The sequence below is a fragment of the Tursiops truncatus genome, chromosome 1 (assembly GCF_011762595.2).
Source record: "Tursiops truncatus isolate mTurTru1 chromosome 1, mTurTru1.mat.Y, whole genome shotgun sequence".
In the NCBI taxonomy this organism is placed as follows: domain Eukaryota; kingdom Metazoa; phylum Chordata; class Mammalia; order Artiodactyla; family Delphinidae; genus Tursiops; species Tursiops truncatus.
In genome coordinates, this window is record NC_047034.1 from 164,652,341 (window position 1) to 164,679,496 (window position 27,156).

Genomic DNA, 27,156 nt, shown 5'->3' on the forward strand with positions numbered 1-27,156 from the left:
ACAAATCCCCAAATATCAATCAACTTCCAAGAATAACGCCATCAAAACTTTGTAAACGAAAAGTGAAACAGATGACTTAGAAACAGCCGTTATGAGTTCACTTCCTTTTCTGAACCAGATTCCCATTCCCATTCCCATGGTTCTATTACTGGTGTGCACCACAATCAAGCACTGTATTGAGCTGTTCAAAGAAGGCTTTTTCAAAGCATGTTAGTCAACTCACTTGCTCCAAGCCAAAAATGGAATAGGAGAAATCCAAGTATTTTAAGACACACTAAGGGTGTGTTGTTGGCGGCACGGTCTATTTTTAGGAGTTATATTGGGAAACTCCCTTTGTGAATGCATGTAGGAAAAAAACAGTAATAGAAGGGTAACCATATAAATTATTTCATTCTTACAATAGCTCTGTCCAATATGAGCTAGGTATGTCTTCAAATGAGCCTGTAGTTCTTACAATTCCCAAAGGCTTATTTCTACATTCATATATATAACCAAAGGGGTTCCTGGAAGACTTTATGGCTTATTTTCAATAAATAGATTTTAAGTCTGCAAAATCTCAATTAAGTGAAGTAAAAAATAAATTTTAAGGAACTGACAGGGGTCCCAGAGAATGCTAACCTAGAACAGGGAATGGGATTACAGCTGTCAGGTAATTCTCACATTGTGATGCCCAGAAGGAGAATGTTCATGAATTCTGCTCCCCATCCAGTGATAGCCTGTCATTATTTTTTCTTGGACACTGCACATGTCTAATAAGCTTAAAAAATAAGTAGCAAAGCATTTTTTGCTTTGTGGCATTTGTGTCAAGAGGAATACATTTCCACTGCCAAATCCCAGATTCTCTATTGGTAAAAATATTCTCAACCCTTGGGTTAAATCTTTTTTTTTTTTAAGTATGAATGTTCTTCGCCTCAGACCTGTTTGCTAAGGGAGAATAGAAGTTACTGAGTAAAAAAAGCTTACTGCTCTCAGGGCTCTTCTCAGCCCTCTCCACTTTGGTCTGTAGAGAGAAAGTCAGAAACAACCCTTCACCTAGCAAGAACAATCACAGGGCCATAGATAACTGCTCTTATTCTATAATTGTGTTTAACCAAATATGGTTAAAATCATATTACAGAAAACTCCCATTATGTTTTGAAAAGTAGATGAAATGAAAAAGACCGCAGCAGTAATCAGCCTCCAAAAATCCCACTCTTGGTTTTAAAGATCCAGATTGTATAGGCCATGTGTCTACGAGCACATTTGAGGAGTCGTCTGCTTAGAAAGTTCTGCATAGTTACATGTTTATCTGTAAAGTCAAAGATTTCACTGCTTCTACCCTAAAACAGCTCCTGGTGCTGCTCTTGATATTATAAGGTAAACATACAATAAGCTCCTAAAAAGACTGAGAGGCCACAAGCAATATACTTACATTGTGAATTATCCATAATACTTATACAAGTTAAATGTGCCCATAAATCAGCTGAACTTTAATACATTTCTTTATAGAACATATGCAAGCAAAGTGAGGGATGAGGAGAGGATCAAACTGAGAACATCAAGTTGATCCCCAACTACAACCAAATCTTACCTTTTCAGGTCAACAGTTGTGACACTAAACACAACTCCTTTGAGCCAAAGAATCATGAAGAGCCTCTGGGAAAAGGGGCAGTTTCCTATGCTTTCACCATCACTGCCAGCCTGGAAACAGAAATAAACATTAAAAAACAAGGCCAAAGTGATGATACACGAAACAATAGACCTTTTCCTGAATTTTAGTCAAGGGTACTAGGAGACAGGAAAAGTTGCATTGTGGAAGGAAGAAATTCAGGTCTTTCATTTGCCTCTTTCTCTTTTTTTTGTTTTGGCCACACTGCACGGCTTGCAGGATCTTAATTCCCTGACCAGGGATTGAACCCAGGCCCTCGGAAGTGAAAGCACAGAGTCCTAACCACTGGACCACCAGGGAATTCCCGCCTCTTTTTCTTAAAAATGGCCAGTCTAATATAGCGCTGTCCAAGAGAGCTATCTGCAATGATAGAAGTGATCTGAATTATCACTGTCCAATACAGTAGTTATTTGTGATATATGGCTAATGAGTACTTAAAATGTGGCTAGTTCAAATGAACTGAATTTTATTTACTTTTAATTAATTTATATTTAAACAGCCACACGTGGCTAATGGCAACCTTATTGGACAGCACAGGTCCAATCAATCCCTAGGGGGTACATATATCCTTTCGTCAGGGCAAAGACTATCATAGGTTTTATGAAACGTAAGTCATTTCTTGTTCTATGAAACAGTATTCTTTACAGGGCAACATGAAAAGGGAAACGTGTGCCTCTCTCCAAAGGGTAAAATAACTGCCAACCTCCCCCACATTAAGCAAAATTATTCATGGGACTTCCCTGGTGGTCCAGTGGTTAAGACTCCACACTCCCAAGGCAGGGGGCCTGGCTTCTATCCCTGGTCAGGGAACTAGATCCCGTACGCTGCACTAAGAGCCCACATGCCGCAACTAAAAGATCCCATATGTCACAACTAAGACACAGTGCAGCCAAACAAATAAATAAATATTTTTTAAAAAAGTATTCATTATAAAAATCCCATACCTTGTTTACACATTCCTTCAGGGAACAAGAAAATAACAAAAGATATCTTTATAATAAGTTATTTGTAATCCTACTTAATAAATGAAGCAGTTGACTTCCCTGAGCTCTACGATAACACAATTTTCCTAAAAATTAGAGTGGGACAAATCTTGAATTCCATCAAGTATGCCCCCCAAGTTTAAAAAGGAGGGAAGGGGGAGGAGGAAATGAAAAGAGCGAGCAAGCGGGCTGGAAGAGAACATTCTGACACTCACTAGCAGCCAACACAGCCCTCTTCACCATAAAGTCTATGAATAGAGCCAGAAACTAACTTTCAACAAGTCACTCAAAGATGCTGGTAGAAGTACTGTTTATTATCCTGAAGTAAGTCTCAAAAACTTCAGAAGGCGTTTCAGTAAAATGCTACATTAGTAAAGTCATTAATTCCTAAACTACTGGGGAAATGGAGGGGAGTTAAAAAAAATAAAAGCAGTTACCTGATTAAATATAATACAGGGGACTCCCCTGGTGGCGCAGAGGTTGGGAATCCGCCTGCCAATGCAGGGGACACAGTTTCGAGCCCTGGTCCAGGAAGATCCCATACGCCGCGGAGCAACTAAGCCCATGCACCACAACTGCTGAGCCCGTGTGCCACAACGACTGAAGCCCACGTACCCTAGAGCCCCTGCTCCACAACAAGAAGCCACCAAAATGAGAAGGCTGCACACTGCACCGAAGAGTAACCCCTGCTCGCCACAACTAGAGAAAGCCCATGTGCAGCAACAAAGACCCAACGCAGCCATAAATAAATAAATAAATAAATAAATAAATAACTTAGCATGTGCACTCTTCAGGATAAATCTGGAAAACGCCTTTGTATTAACTGCTCTCCTAAAACTCATGACAATTCAAATAAGAAGTACTGCCATGATTAAGTTTTTCCAAAGTCATAACAGCACCAGAAAATTGGCAGCTACTAGCCAGATGATGTTTTCATAAAGTAGAGTGAAACTGTGGAAAAACTCGGATGTCCAGTAGTCATAAATCAAAAACTCCCTCCTTTAATCCAAGTTGTACTAATAAAATTCCATTTCAACAAAGTTAAAGAATCAAAATTACTCTCTCCAGTATGAATTACAATAAATACAACCTATTGGTACAACTGACTGAGGAGGTGAGGAGGATATTATGGTATAATGGAAAGCATACTACACTGGGAATCAGGGTATCTTATTCTGCATCCAGTTTTTATTAATGTTAAAAATGAACACATAGCATCTAAAAACAGTATGCTTTTTTTTTTTACTGCTTCTACCAGTAACATATACACTCATTTTAAATTTTTTTTATTAAATGAAATTCTTTAAATTCTATACTGCTTTAAAATTTTCAAAAATTTCACACACAGGATTTCATATAATCCCAAAATAACCCTTTTTTACTCCTACCACTCTATTGCCCCTTCCCCCCCCACTAGTAACCACTAGTTCATGCTCTATATCTATGAGTCTGCTTCTTCTGTTTTATTCACTAGTTTGTTGCATTTTTTAGATTCCACATATAAGTGATATCATACAGTATTTGTCTTTCTCTGTCTGACTTATTTCACTTAGCATAATGCCCTCCAAGTCCATGCATGTTGCTGCAAATGGCAAAATTTCATTCTTTTTTATGGCTCAGTAGTATTCCATTGTATACATACACCACATCTTCTTTATCCATTCATCTGTTGATGGGCACTTAGGTTATTTCCATACCATCACAATTGTAAATAATGCTGCTATGAACATTAAGGTGCATGTATCTTTTTGAATTAGTGTTTTTGTGCTTTTTCAGATATACATCCAGGAATGGGACTCCTGGGTCATATAGCAGTCCAATTTTTAGTTTTTGGGGAAACTTCCATACTGCTTTCCACAGTGACTGCACCAATTTACATTCCCACCAATAGTGTCCAAGGGTTCCCTTTTCTCCACATCCTTGCCAACATCTGCAATTTGCGTTCTTTTTGATGATCGCCATTCTGACCGGTGTAAGGTGATATCTCATTGTGGTTTTCATTTGCATTTCCCTGATTATTAGTGATGTTGAGCATCTTTTCATGTGCCTATTGGCCATCTGCATTTCCTCTTTGGAAAAATGTCTATTCAGTTCTTCAGCCCATTTTTTAATCTGATTGTTTTTTAATGTTGAGTTGTATGAGCTGGTTATATATTTTGTATATTAATGGATATTAACCCCTTATCAGTCATATCATTTGCAAATGTCTTCTTCCATTCAATAGGTTGTGTTTTCATTTTGTCATTGGTTTCCTTCACTGTGCAAAAGCTTTAAGTTTCATTATATAAATAAACAAACAAAGGTCCCGTTTGTTTATTTTGCTTTTGATTCCTTTGCTTTAGTAGACGGATCCAAACAAATATTGCTGCAATTTATGTCAAAGAGTGTTCTATGTGACTTTTAAGTTAATCTATATCAAAGGAAGCCATTTTATAAATTTAGACAGCTAATTTAGATAGAATCCATGCTAAAGGTAAAACTTTAAAACCTCACTTATCTATGTTTTCCTCTAGGAGTTTTATAGTATCTGGTCTTACATTTAGGTTTTTAATCAATTTGAGTTTATTTTTGTGTATGGTATTAGAGAATATTCTAATTTCATTCTTTTACATGTGGCTCCAGTTTTCCCAACACTATTTATTGAAGAGACTGTCTTTTCTCCATCGTATATTCTTGTCTCCTTTGTCGTAGATTAATTGACCATAGGTGAGTGAGTTTATTTCTGGGATTTCTATCCTGTTCCATTGAAGTATAAGTTTGTCTTTGTGCCAATACCATACGGTTTTGATTATTATAGCTTTGTAGTATAGTCTGAGGTCAGGGAGCATGATTTCTCCCCCTCTGTTCTTCTCTCCAAGATTGTTTTGGCTACTTGGGGTCTTTTGTGTTTTCATACAATTTTTTAAATTATTTGTTCTAGTTCTGTGGAAAATGCCATTGGTATTTTGATAGGGATTGCACTGATCTGTAGATTGCCTTGGGTGTTATGGTCATTTTAACAATATTAATTCTTCCAGTCCAACATGGTATATCTTTCCATCTGTTTCTGTTGTCTTCAATGTCTTTCATCAGTGTTTTATAGTTTTCTGAGTATAAGTCTTTTACCTCTATTCTTTTTAAAATAAAAACTGAAACACTACAGAAAGTCAGAGTTCCCCTACCCTTGAACCATTCACTAGTTATTCTTCTAGATTTTTATTTTCTGTGTACACACTACTTTTTTCTTTTAAACGTGTGATCACACTATACAGCTTTTTAAAATATTTTATTCCCAAACTAATATAATCAACCCTCTGGAGGCTGTAATGCCCCCACCAGGATGGTATCAGAGAAGGCCAAAGAGGGAGCCAGGCTTTAAACCCTGCCAGCCAGTAATGAGAAATCCCCCTTTTTCTTGGTTGGAAGAGAGGGAAGCAGAGGGGTGTCAGAGGAGGAGGCCTAGTAGAGTAGTTAGGACTTTCAACATCAACCAGCTGTAATGAGGCCACCTCGACTGGGGTGTCAGTGGAGACCACATGGGGAGCTGGAACCCTCACCCCTGCCCAACAATAATGAGGAGACTTCCCACCTTGGGTATCAATGGAGGCCGAGTGGGGCACCTGGACTTCTATCTCCACTTGGATGTCTATGTCCATCTGGCTTCTCCTTCCCACTGCCGTTCTTCTCTCCCACCCCCCTCCAGAGCAATGTCAGAGAAGTCTTATTTGAGTGTCAGAGAAGTTTAAACAGAAGGTTTAAACAAGATCCAGAGTTTCACAACATAATAAGAAAATGTTCAGGTTTCAACTGAAAATCCCTTGTCATACCAAGAACCATATCAAACTGAATGAAAAAATGCAATCAAAAGACGTCAACATCTGAAATCAAGAAAACACTCCCATTTACCATTGCAACAAAAAGAATAAAATATCTAGGAATAAACCTACCTAAGGAGACAAAAGACCTGTATGCAGAAAATTATAAGACACTGATGAAAGAAATTAAAGATGATATAAATAGATGGAGAGATATACCATGTTCTTGGATTGGAAGAATCAACATTGTGAAAATGACTCTACTACCCAAAGCAATCTATAGATTCAATGCAATCCCTATCAAACTACCACTGGCATTTTTCACAGAACTAGAACAAAAAATTTCACAATTTGTATGGAAACACAAAAGACCCCGAATAGCCAAAGCAATCTTGAGAACGAAAAAAGGAACTGGAGGAATCAGGCTCCCTGACTTCAGACTATACTACAAAGCTACAGTTATCAAGACGGTATGGTACTGGCACAAAAACAGAAAGATAGATCAATGGAACAGGATAGAAAGCCCAGAGATAAACCCATGCACATATGGACACCTTATCTTTGATAATGGTGGCAGGAATGTACACTGGAGAAAGGACAGCCTCTTCAATAAGTGGTGCTGGGAAAACTGGACAGGTACATGTAAAAGTATGAGATTAGATCACTCCCTAACACCATACACAAAAATAAGCTCAAAATGGATTAAAGACCTAAATATAAGGCCAGAAACTATCAAACTCTTAGAGGAAAACATAGGCAGAACACTCTATGACATAAATCACAGCAAGATCCTTTCTGACCCACCTCCTAGAGTAATGGAAATAAAAACAAAAATAAACAAATGGGACCTAATGAAACTTCAAAGCTTTTGCACAGCAAAGGAAACCATAAACAAGACCAAAAGACAACCCTCAGAATGGGAGAAAATATTTGCAAATGAAGCAACCGACAAAGGATTAATCTCTAAAATTTACAAGCAGCTCATGCAGCTCAATAACAAGAAAACAAACAACCCAATCCAAAAATGGGCAGAAGACCTAAATAGACATTTCTCCAAAGAAGATATACAGACTGCCAACAAACACATGAAAGAATGCTCAACATCATTAATGATTAGAGAAATGCAAATCAAAACTACAATGAGATATCATCTCACACCAGTCAGAATGGCCATCATCAAAAAATCTAGAAACAATAAATGCTGGAGAGGGTGTGGAGAAAAGGGAACACTCTTGCACTGCTGGTGGGAATGTGAATTGGTTCAGCCACTATGGAGAACAGTATGGAGGTTCCTTAAAAAGCTACAAATAGAACTACCATATGACCCAGCAATCCCACTACTGGGCATATACCCTGAGAAAACCGAAATTCAAAAAGAGTCATGTACCAAAATGTTCATTGCAGCTCTATTTACAATAGCCCGGAGATGGAAACAACCTAAATGCCCATCATCGGATGAATGGATAAAGAAGATGTGGCACATATATACAATGGAATATTACTCAGCCATAAAAAGAAACGAAATTGAGCTATTTGTAATGAGGTGGATAGACCTAGAGTCTGTCATACAGAGTGAAGTAAGTCAGAAAGAAAAAGACAAATACCGTATGCTAACACATATATATGGAATTTAAGAAGAAAAAATGTCATGAAGAACCTAGGGGTAAGGCAGGAATAAAGATGCAGACCTCCTAGAGAACGGACTTGAGGTTATGCGGAGGGGGAAGGGTGAGCTGTGACAGGGCGAGAGAGAGTCATGGACATATACACACTAACAAACGTGGTAAGGTAGATAGCTAGTTGGAAGCAGCCGCATGGCACAGGGAGATTGGCTTGGTGCTTTGTGACAGCCTGGAGGGGTGGGATAGGGAGGGTGGGAGGGAGGGAGACGCAAGAGGGAAGAGATATGGGAACATATGTATATGTATAACTGATTCACTTTGTTATAAAGCAGAAACTAACACACCCTTGTAAAGCAATTATACCCCAATAAAGATGTTTAAAAAAAAAAAAAAAGACGTCAACATCAAGATGACATAAATGTTAGAATTAGCTGACAAAGATCTTAAAGCAGCCGTGATAAAAATGCTTCAATGAGCAATTATGAACAGCTTAAAATAAACATAAAAATAGCCTCAGCAAGGAAATTCAAGATGCAAAAAAGAACCAGAAATTTAAGAACTGAAAAATACAATAACTGAAATAAAAAGCTCAGAGGGTGGGCTCAACAGCCAATGGAGAGGACAGAGGAAAGAATTGGTGAACTGAAAAACAGAATAATAAAAATTACCCAATCTGAACAACAGAAAGAAGATAGAAAATTTAATACTTCTTATATATTTCCATATTTTAATGTCATCTAATGGTCATTTTTGAAGGCTTCACTGTATGCTATTGACCCAACAATTTCATGTCTAGAAATTTATTCTATAGAAACACTTATACAGATGTCCAAGGATACAAGAGGAAGGAAAAATAAAGTGCTGTTTATAATAGCAAAACACTGGGGATCTCCCAATGCCCATCAGTAAAGGATTTGTTAATTGACATCACACCACCAGAGGGTGGAGTCAGGGCTAACCCATTCGGCCTTCGCTGGCATGGGTGGAAAACAGGACCATAGATTTTTCCTGTGGTGTTTGGAATAGAGCAGCTATTGTCTGAAAGTTTTCTGTCCTGCTTAGGCTGCCCCTTTTCCTGGTTTTTTGGCTAGAGAGAGCAGCCTTTTGTCAGAGTTTTTGTTGTTGTTGTTTCTGTCTACAATTGTTGGGAGTTTCTGGGTTGCTGGGTTCTATAGTGCCAAGTCTGGGATGTATGAAGCAAAAACCCATGAAACTCACCACCGCCATCTAATCCATCTTCCCAGGTGGAGGTTTCTCAGATATATTAAATTTGAAAAGCAAAATTAATACAATGGATTATTACTAAACCATAAAAAAGAATGAAATAATGCCATTTGCAGCAACATGGATAGACCTGGAGATTATCATGATAAGCAAAATAAGTCAGAAAGAGAAAGACAAATACCATATGATATCGCTTATATGTAAAACCTGAAACACAACACAAATGAACATATCTATGAAACAGAAACAGGCTCACATATAGAACAGACTTCCGGTTGCCAAGGCAGGGTGGGGGGGAGGGAAGGAGTGGGAATTAGCAGATGCAAACTGTTATATATAGGATGGATAAACAACAAGGTCCTACTATACAGCACAGGGAACTATATTCAATATCCTGTGATAAACCATAATGGAAAAGAACATGAAAAAGAATATATATATGTATAACAATAATTTTGCTGTACAGCAGAAATTAACATAACATTGCAAATCAACTATATTTCTATAAAATTTACAAAAATTAAAAAACAAAATTAAAAATATATGAAAGGTGATATATATACATAAAATGGAATATTATTTGATAATAAAAAGCAATAATTACTGATATATGTTATAACTTGTATGAACTTTGAAAAATTATGCTAAATAAAAGGAACCAGTCACAAAAGGTCATATATTATATGATTCCATTTATATGAAATGTCCAAAATATGCAAATCCACAGAGACATAAAGTTGATTAGCAGTTGCCTAGGGCTGGTAGAGGGGAGGAAAGAAAGGGGAGTTGGGAATGATTGCTAATGGGTAAAAGGTTTCTTTTTGGAGTGATAAAAATGTTCTAAAATTAGACTGTGGTGATGGTTGCATAACTTTGTGAATATACCAAAAAAACACTGAATTGTACACTTTAAATGGCTGAACTGAATAATATCTGAATTATATCTCAGTAAAGCTGTTTTTAAAATACATAGACTCAGGACTTCCCTGGTGGCACAGAATCTGCCCACCAACGCAGGGGACACGGGTTCAAGCCCTGGTCCGGAAAGATCCCACAGGCCGCGCAGCAACTAAGCCCGTGCGCCGCGACTACTGAGCCTGTGCTCTAGAGACCATGAGCCACAACTACTGAGCCCGCGTGCCACAACTACTGAAGTCCGTGCATCAGCCTGTGCTCCGCAACAAGAGAAGCCACCGCAACGAGAAGCCCGCGCACTGCAATGAAGAGTAGCCCCCGCTAGCCACAACTAGAGAAAGCCCGCGCAGCAAAGAAGACCCAACTCAGCCAAAAATAAATAAATATATATATATAATTTTTTTTAATCTTATAAAAAAATAAATAAAATACATAGACACAGATTACAAGTATAAATATCACATACTGGACAAAATTTTAATTTGCAATACATAGTTTTTAAACTATAACTTCGTATTACAGAAAACATACTTGTCTATATTTCTTAAAAATTAGAAAATCCAAATAATCAAAGCAAAAACATGAACAATACCACTGACAGAAATAACCACCAATTCCAGACAAATAATGAATCTTAGCATTCATTTAGGTTTTGTTCTTACAAAAGGGGTAGTTTTGTTTAATTTGCTATCTAGGGTTCTTCTCATACACTCACTGTTCCGCACCCTTCCCCTGCCCCACCTCTGTTGTAATTCTTGAATTGCCTAATACCACTATTTATTCAGAAACTACTTGATTAACTCCTACATTGAAGAACAGGGGTCAGTGGTAGGTGCCATAAATATTTTAATGTTTTACTAATTCAAGGTTAAGGAACTGCTCACTTAGAAAACCCAGTTTAATCAGTTTTCAGAATAGTCAGATTTTAAAACACCCTGGAGGGGCTTTCCTGGTGGCGCAGCGGTTAAGAATCCGCCTGCCAATGCAGGGAACATGGGTTCGAGCCCTGGTCCCAGAAGACCCCACATGCCATGGAGCAACTAAGCCTGTGCACCATAACTACTGAGCCTGCGCTCTAGGGCCCACGAGCCACAACTACTGAAGCCCATGCACCTAGAGCCTGCGCTCCGCAACAAGAGAAGTCACCGCAATGAGAAGCCCATGCACCGCAACCAGAGAAGGCCCAAGTGCAGCAACAAAGACCCAAACGCAGTCAAAAATAAATAACTAAATTAAAAAAAAAAAAAACACCCTAGAAAGAGAGCTTTAACTTGGTCCTCTTTATTTCTTTGTGTTTAAGGGACTGGGGGTGAGGGATGACTATGACTAGGGGAAGAGAAAGAGAAGCTGGGACCTGAAGGTAAGAATGGGCTCCTGACCATTAACTTATCAATATTTTCCTTGACATATTTTCAAGGGAAGGTATGAGAACAGTGTGTAGCTGAAAGAATGAACTTTAAAACTTTAAGAGCTCACTTACCTTTAACGTGGTTTCTATCTAAATTAGCTGTCTAAATTCACAAAATGGCTTCCTTTGATTTAGATTAACTTAAAAAGTCACAAAACAACTCAATAAATGGGCGAAGTCACCTGGCTTCTATTATCTATTTCTTCAGAGTTTTTGCTAAACATGCTGGAACCAAGGTTTAGAGTCCACACGTTTAATAAGCTGTTATCCTTCTACAGGGTCTGCAGAGTATGGAGGAAATAACAATGTTTAGATTAAGACATCTGGATTTGAATCCTGACTTCACTAAGTATTAGCTGTGTGACCTTTGGTAAAATACTTAACATTGTGAAACTTACGTGATATCATGAGGATCAAATCAGTTAAGGTACACACAGTTCCTGGCACATGGTAAGAGTTCAGTAAATGTTACCTGATGTTAAAGATACTTCATGCACAGAACTCAAGGCCTAACAACAGGTTCTTCAGTTCTAGCACTGTCATTAGAATCCCTAGGTTCTATCATTTAGAAAATAAGAGAAGGGAATGAATCTAAGTATTTTCTACGTTAAGTTCTTCCAAATGACATATATTATGCCCTAATGCTTTAAGAAATATGGTCTATATAAAGTTTAAATACTCCACTAAATGGAGTTCAGCAAAGATATCCTCTATTTGAGAAGGTGTCAAAAATCTCTGGCCATGTAAAGAATGTATCACTGTTTCCTGGCCATAACCATATCATAGAAATAATTCTATAAATAAAGCAAAGGATATGTAATGGAAGAATTACCGTATCCCAAGCTCTGCCTGGGATGTATTTTATGTAAATAAAAGACAGACAGCCAATGACAGGACACTGAAAGGACCTCAGTTGCTACCATTTTCTTGTTCAGTATCACCAATTCATGAAGTCTACTCTCCAGAAGAGAGCCTGTGCAATTTAGAGAACTGATTAGTTCGAAATTACATAAGGATTAGATACCAGGCTTAGATGAAACTCCAGGGTAGGCTGTTACAGTTCATATGAAACATTTACCATGTTGAAGATGAACTCTATACTCTCCCAAAACAAGCTCTTCACATGTGTTAATCTAGTTAATCCTTATATCCTCTCACTCAGCAGAGGATGGTGGTTAAGAGTTAAGAGCCAGACTCCCAGACAATTCCAGCACTTCCTAGCTGTGTGACTTTGAAAAAGTGATTTAACCTCTCTGGGCCTGTTTTTGTCTTCTATAAAATGGGAACAGTGACATGACCTACCTCACTGGATTGTTTGGAAGAACTGAATGAATTACTATATTAAAGGGCTTAGAACAGCACAATGCTCTACAACAGGGGAACGGGGAGGGAACTGTGCATTGTATACACTTTCATACTTTTCGATATTTGTACCACGCACATGAATCTTTCATTTAACAACAAAAAAGCAAGCAATCAAAAACCTTCCCACCCTAAACATATGAAAATTAGGTAAAACACAAGTTATAGAATGAATGTGGAAAAGCCCTGAAAACGAAAGACACCTACATAGGAGCAGGATTCTAGAACTCTTAGGATACATAAAAATCCATAAGGAAATGGGTTTAAAACACAGATTACCAGGTCTCACCTCCAGACACTAATTCAGTATGTCTGTGGTAGGGTTCAGGAATCTGCAATTTTTAACAAGCTCTCCAAACAATTCTAATTCTGATGCGTTTGGTAGGCAGACCATATTTTGGTAAACACTGACATGGAGGAAAAACATGCCAAAAAATTAAAAAAAAAAAAAAAAGACTGGAAAGATGTTTACTCCATGGTTAAACTCTGAATTCCTCATGATGCCTTCTGGACTCTGCTCTTTGTAAGCCAGCAACCTAGTCACCATTTGTTAGGGTCAGTTTTGATAAGTAACAGCCTCCTCTCATACTCTTAAGTAATGCCACACTATGCTACCTTGCCTCACACTTGGCAAAAGCCAAGTTACTTAAACCAAACTAGCCTAGAGCCCCTTAAAACCTAGACACTCAAATTCAAGAACACTCTCATTCCACAAAAACTAAGGAGCAGAGGCAAGTACCTTTTAGTGCAAAACAATATAACATTAATGTTTCTTTATTTTTTTATTATTCTTTCTTTTTTATTTTTTATTTATTTATTTTTTTTGCAGTACGTGGGCCTCTCATTGTTGTGGCCTCTCCCGTTGCGGAGCACAGGCTCCGGACGTGCAGGCTCAGAGGCCATGGCTCACGGGCCCAGCCGCTCTGCGGCATGTGGGATCTTCCCAGACCGGGGCACGAACCCATGTCCCCTGCATCGGCAGGCGGACTCTCAACCACTGCACCACCAGAGATGCCCCAGCTTATCTTAAGACCAAATACAATGTCAAGGACAATTATGATGACCCAGAGTCCTTTATAGATCAAGTCCTTTATGCTTGCTGCAGGATGGCTATATCTGGTTTTAGAAGAACAATTATAAATTTTAATTAGTTTATTATACTGTTAAGTGATTTGACTTGTCAAGAGAAAAAAGGAAAGATACTGCTGTGATTTAGGGATGAGAACCAATACTTGACTTGCAAAATAGGCTGCATTTTCCACTGAGAAACTATATAACCATGGGTAAATCACTTAATCTCTTTGGGTCTTAGTTTCCTATTCTGGAAAGGGGAGGTTGGGGGGTATGGTGGAGACTGATTTACAGAGTTAATAACTGTTATGCTGTAATACAAGATATATCCCTACTCTTAGGGAATGCACACTGAAGTATTTAGGGGTAAAGGGCTACAATGTACACAACTTACAAGAGAAAGAGTAAATAACAAAGCAAATGGGGTAAAATGTTAACAATAGGTAAACCTGGGTAAAAGGTGTCTTTGTACTGTTCCTATTCTTATAACTTGTCTGTAAGTTTGAAATTATTTCCAAATAAAGTTTTTTTCAATTATTAATCTAGTTTCCACTTCCATTCTAAATAGTTTCTAACTATATTAAAACCCACTTTTATTATGTCATTTATGTATTATCTCCAAGGGCAGAAAGTCTTTTTTAATTAAAATTTTTATTTTTTAATCATTCATCAACCAAGTGAGGACCTACACTAAACAATGAAAATCCAGTGATAAACAAGAAAAGACATGGTTCCTGCTTTTGTATTACCTGTGGTCTACAAAGTTTAATCTGAATAATTTAAAAATTTGAGAATACACAAAGTAAAAATGTCACTATAGGATACAGTGAAACTCAAAATATACCCCCCAACTTTATCACAACTGTAATAATACTTGTTTAGCATTTTCTCATAAACATCCCCCAATAAATCATGATTTTGTGAGTTTCAGTCTTAAGGGCTTGCCATGTCTCCTCCTCTGAGTTGGTGATTCAACTTATAACAGGAGACTTGATGTTCTCTTGCTTTAGTCTAAATCACTGTGAATTGAGAAATCATTTAAAACTATACAAATATGCCTCTTCACTTTATTCTTAAATTTTAAACAAGGAGGGAACAATTAAAGGACAGCCAAAATTTATCATGCTTACCTATCTGAAATAACCCACTAAAATCTATAGTTATTACTAAAGTCATCAAGATGCAAAGTTACTTGAATGCTGTTAGAAGAAATAGTTAAGATACACAATTTAGCCAATTGTTTTAGCTAAATGTCAAGGTTTAGTGAAAAAGCTCTCCCACAACTATCCACAGTTAAACCTGTCAAATGGGAGTGACAATTCAATTCCAGAAGTTTCAAAGGTTGCTTGTTTCTGTTTCCTTCAGTAAGTGATCAAATTATGATTCAACTAATATACCTAATAATTTAATTTTTTTAACTTGTAAACATGTACAATAGCCTTTAAAAATGAGGTCTTGAAAAAGGTCTCTCTACTCCTTTCCTATTGCCTTCCCCACCAATATCCTTGAGTGTCCATACTACTATTCCATTATCCCCTCCCATTCATCCTGTACAATAGTCAGCATAAATCTGGACACTTTTGTGACTAAAATCACATTATCCTCCATCTGAAATGCCCCTGCTGCACCTGCCCTTCTGGTCAAGCTCAAGCCTCTCCCCCAAGAGAACTTTCTAAATCACTCTAGCCCAAACCAATTACCTGTCCAATTACCCGCCCAGCTTTTCAAACCCTGATGTCAACATAAATCAGCAGAGGATCTTGTTAAAATGCAAATTCTTATTCAGTAGATCCAGGGTGAGGCCCAAGATTCTGTATCTCTTACAAACGCCCAGGGAACAGCAACTCTATGTTATTTTTTAAAAATTAATCATGGGGGCTTCCCTGGTGGCACAGTGGTTGAGAGTCTGCCTGCCAATGCAGGGGACACGGGTTCGTGCCCCAGTCCGGAAAGATCCCACATGCCGCGGAGCGGCTGGGCCCGTGAGCCATGGCCGCTGAGCCTGCACGTCCGGAGCCTGTGCTCTGCAACGGGAGAGGCCGCAACGGTGAGAGGCCCGCGTACCGCAAAAAAAAATAATAAAATAAAAAAAATTTAAAAATCATGACTTGCCTTGTGATCTCTTAAATCACTACTGTGAATTATTACTTTAATATTCATATCTCTGCACTGCATCTCCTGAACTAGACTACAAACTTATCGACACCCCGTACTTTTTTTTTCTTTCTATAGGACTTCATCTACTGCAGATGCCTTACTATTTATTAGCTTTCTGTTGATTACTAACAGTGAAAGCCTTTGAATTACAAAAAAAGGTTATCAGTATAGAAAAAACTTATTAAGTTAAATCTTTCTGATTTAATAAGTTTTCTCAAAAAATTTAATTAGTTCTCCAAATCACGTTGGGATAGAGCTAACCAACCACAGAAGCCACACAGCAAAATCTGATAGTTGCCTGCCCGAGAGCCATTCTCCCCTTTCTTTTGCTGGTAGAACTTGCAACTTTTTTTTTATCAGGAATCCATTCCTCCCTCCCCCAAGTGATACAGGAGATGATAACCCAATCCCCAATTCTAGGGGTAAATCCTGACTGATTCTAAGCCAGTCATGATAGTTCCAGTCCTCTTGCCAGTGACAGACCTACTGTAATCATGTGACTCAGTTCTAATCGACAAAACAGTCCCCTGAGAAAAGTTTCTCACTCTTAAGATAAAGACAGCAGAAGAAGAAACCCTTCGATGAGAAAACTGTGGCTGATGTGGCCAACTTGATACTGCCTGAGGCTGCAACCAATACCAAAAGAGGACAGATCCAAAAGAATCACAAGGGAGCCAGTCTTCCTATTAGACTTCTTTCTTAGATACGCTGCCTTAGTGGTTCAAGACAATTTGGGGCAAAGTTTTCTGTTACTTACAATCATAAGTATCCAAACCAATATCTCTATTTGTCTCCAATTAAGACTAGCAGGAAGAATGAAAATATGTAAGTGTGGTAAGGAATGAAAAAGGAAAACTCTCAATATAAGTAAAAGGAGGTATAATAACCAGGGCTCTGGTTTGTCTACAATTAATTCTATTTTCATAGGCTGCCATTTAGACTTCACTCTAGGATTTCAGTAGTCTGTGTAGTACTTGCCACTGAAGTTCAAGCTATGGGCTGTATTTCCTCATTCACAGAACACCTTTTATACACCTCCTTGCCTAGGACCCAGGTATATTTATTCAACATTCAATACATATTTACTGAGGACCTACTATCCTCCCAAGCACTGGGAGCTGGCACTGGAGAAACAGCTGTGAATGAGACAGATAAGACCTGACTTCATGAAACCTTCATTTTTATGGAAGAAACAGATAATAAATATATCAAGTTAAAAACTTTAAACTGCAATAAGTGCCTAAAGGGAAACAAAGTACTAAGAGAGATGACAAGCAGCACCTACTTTAGATAAGATGGTCATAAAAGATCTCTTAGACCTAAAGAATGAGACGAAGCCAGCCCCGCAAAGAGCCGGTATGACTAGATTGCTATAAGTACTAGAGAAAGTGGTATTGGGAGGGGCCAGATCATGAAAGACTTTCTAGACCAAATTAAGGAGTTCAAACTTACATTCACAGAGGGAATAATTTTTCATTCGTTTAACAAATGTTTACCAAGTACCTACTATGTAGAAAGAAATCATCCAACACAATGGTTAACAGCAAGGATTCTGAAGGCTGAAAGCCTGGGCTGATATATGGGTTCATCTTAACCACCTGTATGATATTGGGCACTTAACCTCTCTGGAACTCAGTTTCCTCATATGTAATATGGGAATAATACCTACTTCACAGAATTATTATGAGATTAAATGTTAATATATCAAAATCTCTTATAATATTGCTCAGCATGTGGTAAGTGCTTGGTAACAAAGTATGTGCCAAGTAGAGAATATATTCCTTACTTCATGGAGCACGCACATGCGTGCGTGCGTGTGTGTGTGTGTGTGTGTGTGTGTGCTGGGAGGGGAGAATATGCCACAGAATGGGATAATGGGATACCCCTGAAGGGTTTTGGTGGGCGGAGGTATATGAAGGTAAAATCGGATTTCAATTCTAAGACAATAAATAACACTTGCTACCATATGGAAAACAGGTTGGGGGCATGAAGCTGATGAATAATGGAAGCTGGGATGCCTACTGTAATAGTCCCAGTGGAATGTGGCTTGGATTAGGTAGAGGCAATGAAGATGGAAAGAAATGCATAGATTAAATTGAACTGGGAAGGGTATAATCCTAAAGAGTTGTGGATGGTTTGGATGTGGTAACTGAGGGAAAGAAAGAAATCAAGTACCTCCTAGATTTCTGGTTTGAGCAACTAGGTAGAGAAAAGCCTCAAGATGGAGGTGAGGGTTTGTCTGCCTATATTTTGCTGAAGGAGAGAAAGAGAAATCCCTTCAAGAGATAACTACAGAGCTATAATCTTGGCTTGAAAATATTTCTCAGGTGTGGGAGGCTACAAACCAAAATTAACATTGCTTATATCTCAGGACAGACTTGGGGAAAGGTAGAAACAGGGGTATTAACTTTATAGACCTCTGTACTGTTTTGGTTTTTTTTAGATTTAAGAAAGTTTTTAAAGAAAATGTTTATACATGATAATCTTATTCCTGCCCCAATCACTGTCAAAATATTAAGCTGTTTAAATATGACAGCATTTTTTTCAAGCACTATGAAGAATTCAAAAGAAATTCTGAATACAAAGCTGTTACTCAAAAACTACTAATGGAAATAACATAGGGAATTAATGACAGTTGAAAAAGATTCTACTAAGTACTACTTTTGTTCTCTGTTACATATTTGAACTGTATGCTGAAAATGAAAACAAAGGCTCTAATCCATACCAGAATCAAATCTGAAATGTTTCAGCCAGAATCGTTTGTTAAAACTAAGTGCCAGATATACAATGACCGGACTTTCCATCTAAGCACAACAGAACCATAATGGAAAAAACAAGCTCTGCTGGAATGTTTACATTCACTCATCAAAAGCCTAAAATAGGAGGAACAAAGTCTATTATCTCTTCAGAACAAATTATAACCCATATAACTAAAAATACTGCACGATAAGAAAGAAAAAAAGATAGCCAAAGGTATAACCCTTTTTATTGTCTGGATCGACCTTGACTCTATTCCCTATAAGAATCAACTACAATAAATGAAAATGCTGCCAAAATTGCCTGCAAACAAGTTAATAGCCAGTGTTTAATTTAGCAGCTGATTTCTCACTCAACATGCACTATTTGAAAGGGCTTTATATAGATACATTAATCCTCACAATACCCACATGAAGTTAGGTATTGTTTTCCTCATATTTCAAACAAGGAAACTGAGATTTAGAGAAACTGAGTAACCTGCCATAGGTCACACAACTGAGGAGTGGTAAAACTGAAGTCTGAACTCTAAGTCCATGCTATTAACCGCTTTTACAGCTTCTAACACCAAGATAAGAAGGAAATGCTGGAATTGTACCTGTTAGTCTCATGATTTGTGTGGTACAACCACCAACTCACACAGATGGACACGACTATTATCAAGTAAGATAAGTTACCTGAACCACAACCATTACAATGTGATCCAGAATTGTTCTTTAAATTTTCTAGCAGCCATATTTTAAAAAGAAAAAAAAAAGTGAAATTAATTTAAATATTTTATTCAATATATCTAAAATATTATCATTTGAACATATAATCAACATAAAGTTATTACATTCTTTTCTTTGTACTAAATCTTTGAAATCTGGTACATGTTTTATACTTAGAGTACATCTCAATTCAAACAAGCACTTAATAGCCACATATGGCTAGCCACATATCATAGTAGACAGCACACGGCTAGAGGAAAAGCCTCTGAACAACAAACACTAACGTATGTCACCAAGACCATGTACTAAAGGTCATGTACCTGACTCATCAACTCAACATTCAAACACTCAGAAATTATTTACTCTTATTTCAAACAAACTTTAACAAGTTTGTTTATCTGGCTTACCCAAAGCACAAAAGATTACAATAGAAAATTAAAGGAAATGGGCTGCATCAATAGAGACCAGTTGACAAAGGAAGACAGAAAACACACAGAAACACAACACGTACCCATGCATGCATACACACAGGAGATTCAAAAAGCACAACCACTGAGGCCATTTAGCAGAAAGGCAAAAATAGTCTTACATACCTCAATAGTTCCTTAGGCCATCATTGCATTACTGAATTTGTATTCAGAATGCTGACACTGACAGTTAAATTCAGCATTTTAAGAAGTCAAGGAAATATTAGTATATTTTAGAAATATTTTCATTTAAAATCAATTCGAGAACTCTACACTATTTTTGCAAATATTCTATAAATCTAAAACTATTCCAAAATTATAAAGTTAATTTTAAAAATCAATTTGAAGCTTTTAGTATGGCCAAGTAGTTCCCATAAGATCAACCCTTTGCCCCCATAAAAATGATAACATCTAGACAAAAAAAAAACCACTTGGGGTGAACTACACTGGAGAATGAACATAAGCAAGCAGATGTTGGATGGAGTTGATAACTGCAAGGGAAATACACTGGACAAGTTTCCCCAATTTTTATCTTTTAACCTTGTGCCATGCAGGGCAGCTAAAGTTCCAATGAACGATTCACAGTCCTGCTGGCTTGAAGAACCAAAGGACAGAGTTTAGAGAAACCATCACCACCAGAAAATAATGTTGAACACCACAAAAAAGAGAACCAGAGAGGGGGAGCCCTAAAATCTACACAAAACTCTCTCCAGATATCTGGCTGATCCCTGGCGTACATATGCACAGGGCAGATTCCAAGTAGGCCAACTAAAAGAACTGAACTGAAATTTGAGCTGCCACCCACCAGAGAAGAGAGAGTTTTTCAGTTTGAGTTCAGGAGAGGGAGAGGGAGAGAGAGAGAGAGAAAGAGAGAAACAGAGAAACAGAGAAGAAAGAAAGAAAGGAAGGAAGGAAGGAAGGAAGGAAGGAAGGAAGGGGAAGAAAGAAAGGAAGGAAGGAAGGAAGAACGAAAGAAAGAAAGAAAGGGAAAGAGAAGGAAGGAAGGAAGGGAGGGAGGGAGGGAAGAAAAAGAAAAGGGAGACAGAAAGAGAGAGAAAGAAAGATAGATCAATACTCTTCAGAAGAACATAACAAAATCCAAAGTTTCTACTGATACAACTTATCATTCACAATATCAGAATACAATCCAAATGATTCCCCATAAAAACAGGAAAACATGACCCATTCTCAAGAGAAAAAATAATCAAGGAGATACACGCTAAACAGACCTAGATGCTGCATTTTGCAGACAAGGATTTTTAAAGCAGTTATTATAACTATGTTCAAGGACACAAAGGAAAATAAGCTTATGATAAAGAAAGATAGGAAATCTCAGTAGAGAGAAACCACAAAAAAAATAAAATGTAAAATTCTAGAATTAAAAAATGCAATATCTGAAAAGTTTTAAAAACCACAAGATGAGCTTAACAGTAGAATAGAGTCTATGAATGTGAAGACAGATGCAAGAAACTACTCAATCTGAAGAAGAGATAAAAACAAACAAGTGAAAAAATCAACAGAGCCTCAAACACCTACGAAAAGATCAAAAGGTCTATATATATATATATTTTTTTTTTTTTGGCGGTACGCGGGCCTCTCACTGTTGTGGCCTCTCCCATTGCGGAGCACAGGCTCTGGACGTGCAGGCTCAGCGGCCATGGCTCACGAGCCTAGCCGCTCCACGGCATGTGGGATCTTCCCGGACCGGGGCACGAACCCGTGTCCCCTGCATCGGCAGGCGGACTCTCAACCACTGCGCCACCAGGGAAGCCCTCAAAACGTCTATATATTTAAATAGAGTCTCAGAAGGAGAGGAGAGAATGAGGCAAAAAATTTTCAAGAAATAACAGCTGAACTTTTCCCAAATTAAGACAAATTTACAGATTCAAGAAGTTTCATTAACATCAAGTAGGAATAATATAAAGTAAGTCACACCTAGGTATATCATAATTAAAATGCTTAAAAAGCAAAAAGAGACAATCCTAAATGTAACTAGAAAAAAAAACTACACTGCATACAAAGGAATAATGATTCAAATGACAGCTGAATTCTCATCAGAAATAATGGAGGCCAGAAAACATGGAACTACATTTTTAAAATACTGAAATAAAAACAACAACAAAAATCACCCCAAAATCTTACATCCCACAAAAATATCTTTAAAGAATGGAAGTGAAATCAAGACATTTTCAGATAAAACTATGTAGAATTTGGATGTGTGACATTTAAATGAGTTAATTTCAGGAACACAGAAAACTAATTAATGTTTATTATATTAAGGCATGATTATATTATTTAAAAAAAGAAACAGGTGCCCTGTACAATTACATATTCTCACTTTGGTCACATACAAAAAAATGTATCTCAAACTTTTTCAATGGCTAAGCCTCATTCTTTTAACATCTTCTAACCAAAGATAAACTCACTAACTGCCAGTGTTCCCCTGCTTATCAGCTGAAGACAAATATGTTAGAGCGGGTCGGTGAGTGAAATTCTTATGCAAGGCAAAATCCAGCAGCCCACCTCCCCTAAGGGCAAGTTAAAAATATACATGCTGTAGTATAAACTAAATTCAGAAAGAGTCCTGGGAGAGAAAGAAAACAATTAAGTGTTCAAAAAATACTCCTCCTCCCCAATCTGCGCTTACAGCAACTACCTAACTTTAGCGCGGAGCTATTTCTCTTTATCAACAAGTTCCCAGACCAAGCAATTTTAACTAGAAATTCCATCAAGAGGTCAGCAGTAGAGTCAAAAATTTCTCCCTCTGTAAAGAATCTAAATTCTCCAGAAAGTTTTTAAAGAGATTACACTTCAGGTAAATAAAAGGAAAATGAAGAATTCAGAGGATAAATGAGATTTGTGAGGGACTTTAAAAACAATTACATGGGGACTTCTCTGGTGGTCCAGTGGTGGAGCCTGTCTTCCAATGCAGGGAACGTGGGTTCGATCCCTGGTCGGGGAACTAAGATCCCACATGCCGCAGGGCAAGTAAGCAAGCGTGCCTCAACTAGAGAGCCCACATGCTGCAAACTACAGAGCCCATGCACCCTAGAGCCCGCGCGCCACAACTAGAGAGAGAAAACCCGCACGCCACAACTAGAGAGAAGCCTGCACACCACAACTAAAGATCCCGCATGCCTCAACAAAGATCCTGCGTGCCTCAACGAAGATCCCGCATGCCTCAACAAAGACCTGATGCAGCCAAAAAAGAACAATTACATGACGCGGTTATGCACAGAAAAATGGCTATAAAGATACACATTACAGCACTGGTGGTTTTTTTCTTAAGCTATTTATTTATTTTTGCTTTTTTTTTTTTTTGTAATTGAAGTACAGCTAATTTACAGTATTGTGTTAGTTTCAGGTGTTCAGCAAAGTGATTCAGTTATATATATATATATATATCAATATTTCAGATTATTTTCCATTATAGAATATTACAAGATATTGAATATAGTTCCCTATGCTATACAGTAAATCCTTGTTGCTTATATACTTTATATATAGTAGTGTACATATGTTAATCCCATACTCCACCCCGCCCTTTCCCCTTTGGTAACTATAGATTTGTTTTCTATGTCTATGAGTCTGTTTCTGTTTTGTAATATATAGATTCATTTGTACTATTTTTTAGATTTCACATAAAGTGATAGCATATAATATTTGTCTTTCTCTGTCTGACTTACTTCACTTAGTATGATAATCTCTAGGTCCATCCATGTTGCTGCAAATGGCAGTATTTCATTCTTTTTATGGCTGAGTAATATTCCACTGTGTGTGTGTATGTGTGTGTGTGTGTGTGTGTGTGTGTGTGTACCACATCTTTGTAAACCAATCATCTGTTGATGGGCACTTGGGTTGTTTCCATGTCTTGGCTGCTGTAAATAGTGCTGCTATGAACACTGGGATGCACATATCTTTCCAAATTAGAGTTTTCACCTTTTTCAGTTATATGCCCAAGAGTGGGATTGCTGGATCACATGGTAGCTCTATTCTTAGTTTTTTAAGGAACCTCATACTGTTTTCCATAGTGGCTGCACCAATTTACATTCCCACCAACAGTGTGGGAGGGTTCCCTTTTCTCCACACTCTCTCCAGCATTTATTATTTGTAGACTTTTTGATGATAGTCATTCTTACTGGTTTGAGGTGATACCTCATTGTAGTTTTGACTTGCATTTCTCTAATTAGCAATGTTGAGCATCTTTCCATGTGCTCATTACACTACAGTATTGTGTTTTTTAATTTAATTTTTATTTTATATTGGAGTATAGTTGATTTACAGTGTTGTGTTAGTTTCAGAGGTAAGCAAAGTGATTCAGTTACACATATACATATATCCATTCTTTTTCAGATTCTTTTCTCATATAGATTATTACAGAATATTGAATAGAGTTCCCTGTGCTAAACAGTAGGTCCTTATTGATTATTTTATATATAGTAGTGTGTATCTGTTAATCCCGATCTCCTAATTTATCCCTCCCCACTACCTTTCCCTTTTGGTAATCATAAGTTTGTTTTCAAAGCCGGTGAGTCTGTTTCTGTTTTGTAAATAAGTTCATTTGTATCATCTTTTTAGATTCCACATATAAGTGATGTCATACGATATTTGTCTTTCTCTGACTTACTTCATTTAGTATGATAATCTCTAGGCCCATCCATCCATAATGCAAAGGACATTATTTCATTCCTTTATATGGCTGAGTAATATTCCATTGTATATATGTACCACATCTTCTTTATCCATTCCTCTGTTGATAGACATTTAGTTTGCTTCCATGTCTTGGCTATTGCAAATAGTGCTGCAATGAACACTGGGGTGCATGTACCTTCTCGAATGATGGTTTTCTCCAAATATATGCCCAGGAGTGGGATTGCTGGATCATATGGTAACTCTATTTTTAGTTTTTTAAGGAACCTTCGTACTGTTCTCCATAGTGATTGTACCAATTTACATTCCTACCCTATAGTGTAGGAGGGTTCCCTTTTCCCCACATCCTCTCCAGTATTTATTATTTGTAGACTTTCTATTTTTTATTTTTTTTTGGCCACACCGCGCGGCATTCAGGATCTTAGTTCCCCGACCAGAGATCGAACGCATGCCCCCTGCAGTGGAAGCGCGGAGTTTTAACCACTGGACTCCGCCAGGGAAGTCCCTATTTGTAGACTTTTTGATGATAGCCATTCTAACCAGGTTGAAGTGATACCTCATTGTAGTTTTTTTTTTTTTTTTTTGCGGTACGTGGGCCTCTCACTGCCGCGGCCTCTCCCGCCGCGGAGCACAGGCTCCGGACGCACAGGCCCAACGGCATGGCCCACGGGCCCAGCCGCTCCGCGGCACGCGGGATCCTCCCAGACCAGGGCACGAACCCGCGTCCCCTGCACCGGCAGGCGGACCCCCAACCACTGCGCCACCAGGGAAGCCCCTCTCATTGTAGTTTTGATTTGCATTTCTCTAATAATTAGCGATGTTGAGCATCTTTTCATGTGCTCATTACACTATAGTATTATTTTAAATTTTGGACCTCTAAATGACTAAGAACAAAGGATTAATAACAACAATAAGCAATGCAAAACTGAAGTCATAAAAATGCTATAGACTATTTTAATATAAAATACTCAAACACAATAAACATATGAATGAATGACTCTGGTATTTTATTTTGGATTATCTATATTTAAATTTTTCATTAAAACGTATTACAAAATAAGTTTCTTTTAAAACTGTATATGCAACAACATACTGCAGCTGTGAAAAGTTACTTACCATTTCAATGCACAGGTGCCTTAAATATGATAAAGGCAAATTTTAACTTAAAACAATGCTTTATCTGTTTTATTTTAGACACAACAAAATATTTATCTTTCAGGTAGTTCATTTGGAAATACAATATCTTTCTAGTCAAATAATTTACTCTTGAAATATTTTTCATTTCTCTGGCAAACTGTCCCCATTATCACTGATAATTTTTTTTTTTTTTTTTTTGCGGTACATGGGCCTCTCACTGTTGTGGCCTCTCCTGTTGTGGAGCACAGGCTCTGGACGCGCAGGCCCAGCGGCCATGGCTCACGGGCCCAGCCGCTCCGCGGCATGTGGGATCTTCCCGGACCAGGGCACGAACCCGTGTCCCCTGCATCGGCAGGCAGACTCTCAACCACTACGCCACCAGGGAAACCCCACTGATAAATTTTATTGGCTCCATTTATATTTGTTTTCTAATAAACTGCTTCCAATTATGAAAATTTAATTATCTGAACCTGACTTTGAAATCTCAAGTCTCAACTTTCTGTGTGGGTCTAAACACCCAAGACTCAGGCTACTTTGGGTACATAAAATAAATCCAGACTAGAATGTTCATCACTTCTAAGAAACACACCCACTTTACAGATGAGAACAACAACTTAAACCTGATCTTTCAGTTATATAATTTGAAGATTCTTGACCTCTAAACCAATCTGTTATTAAGTTTAGATCAATGGCTATCTATCTAGTGAGCAGCTTAGTCATAAAACCTAAATTACAAGTCTCAAATTCAATAACTGAACACTATTTTTATTTCTGGTATTTTACTATGAGTTAATATAGAACACAGTACCAGAAACAGACTTAATACTCTCTTACTTGCCTCTATTCCCAGACTACAGATACCAATTTGTCCCAAAACGTTAATAGATACTTACTGAATTGATGAGTTATCTCCTATATGACAAGATTTGTGTTAGGTGAGAAATAAAAGATGAAGAAAATAATCCCTGACCCCTCATCTCCTGGAATTCACTTTCTAACTGGAACAATGATATGAAGGAAAATGATTCAGATGAGTGACAGAACATGCAACTGCACGGTGCTCCAGACAGATGGTAGGAAGGGTTAGCTCTGCTGAGGAAGCACAAAGATCAGAGAAGGATTCAGAAGATACCTGAACTAAACCTTGGAGAGCATTTGGTTTCATGAACTAAAACCCTTGAACTATGTTAAGATAAACTTTTTACAGAGTTAGTTGTATTTTAAAATATTTCTAATAAAGATATGCTATAAAGG

The 27,156-nt window shown here is 37.7% G+C and overlaps 1 protein-coding gene across 1 annotated transcript in view; it reads right to left on the reverse strand.

Moving 5' to 3' along the window:
• CLIC4 (chloride intracellular channel 4) overlaps positions 1 to 27,156 on the reverse strand; it is an 86,092-nt gene that overhangs the window by 41,852 nt on the left and 17,084 nt on the right. The window contains exon 2 of the mRNA XM_019938462.2: positions 1,571 to 1,680. Coding sequence (XP_019794021.1) covers positions 1,571 to 1,680 — 110 coding nt within the window. The remainder of the gene's footprint in view (positions 1 to 1,570; positions 1,681 to 27,156) is intronic.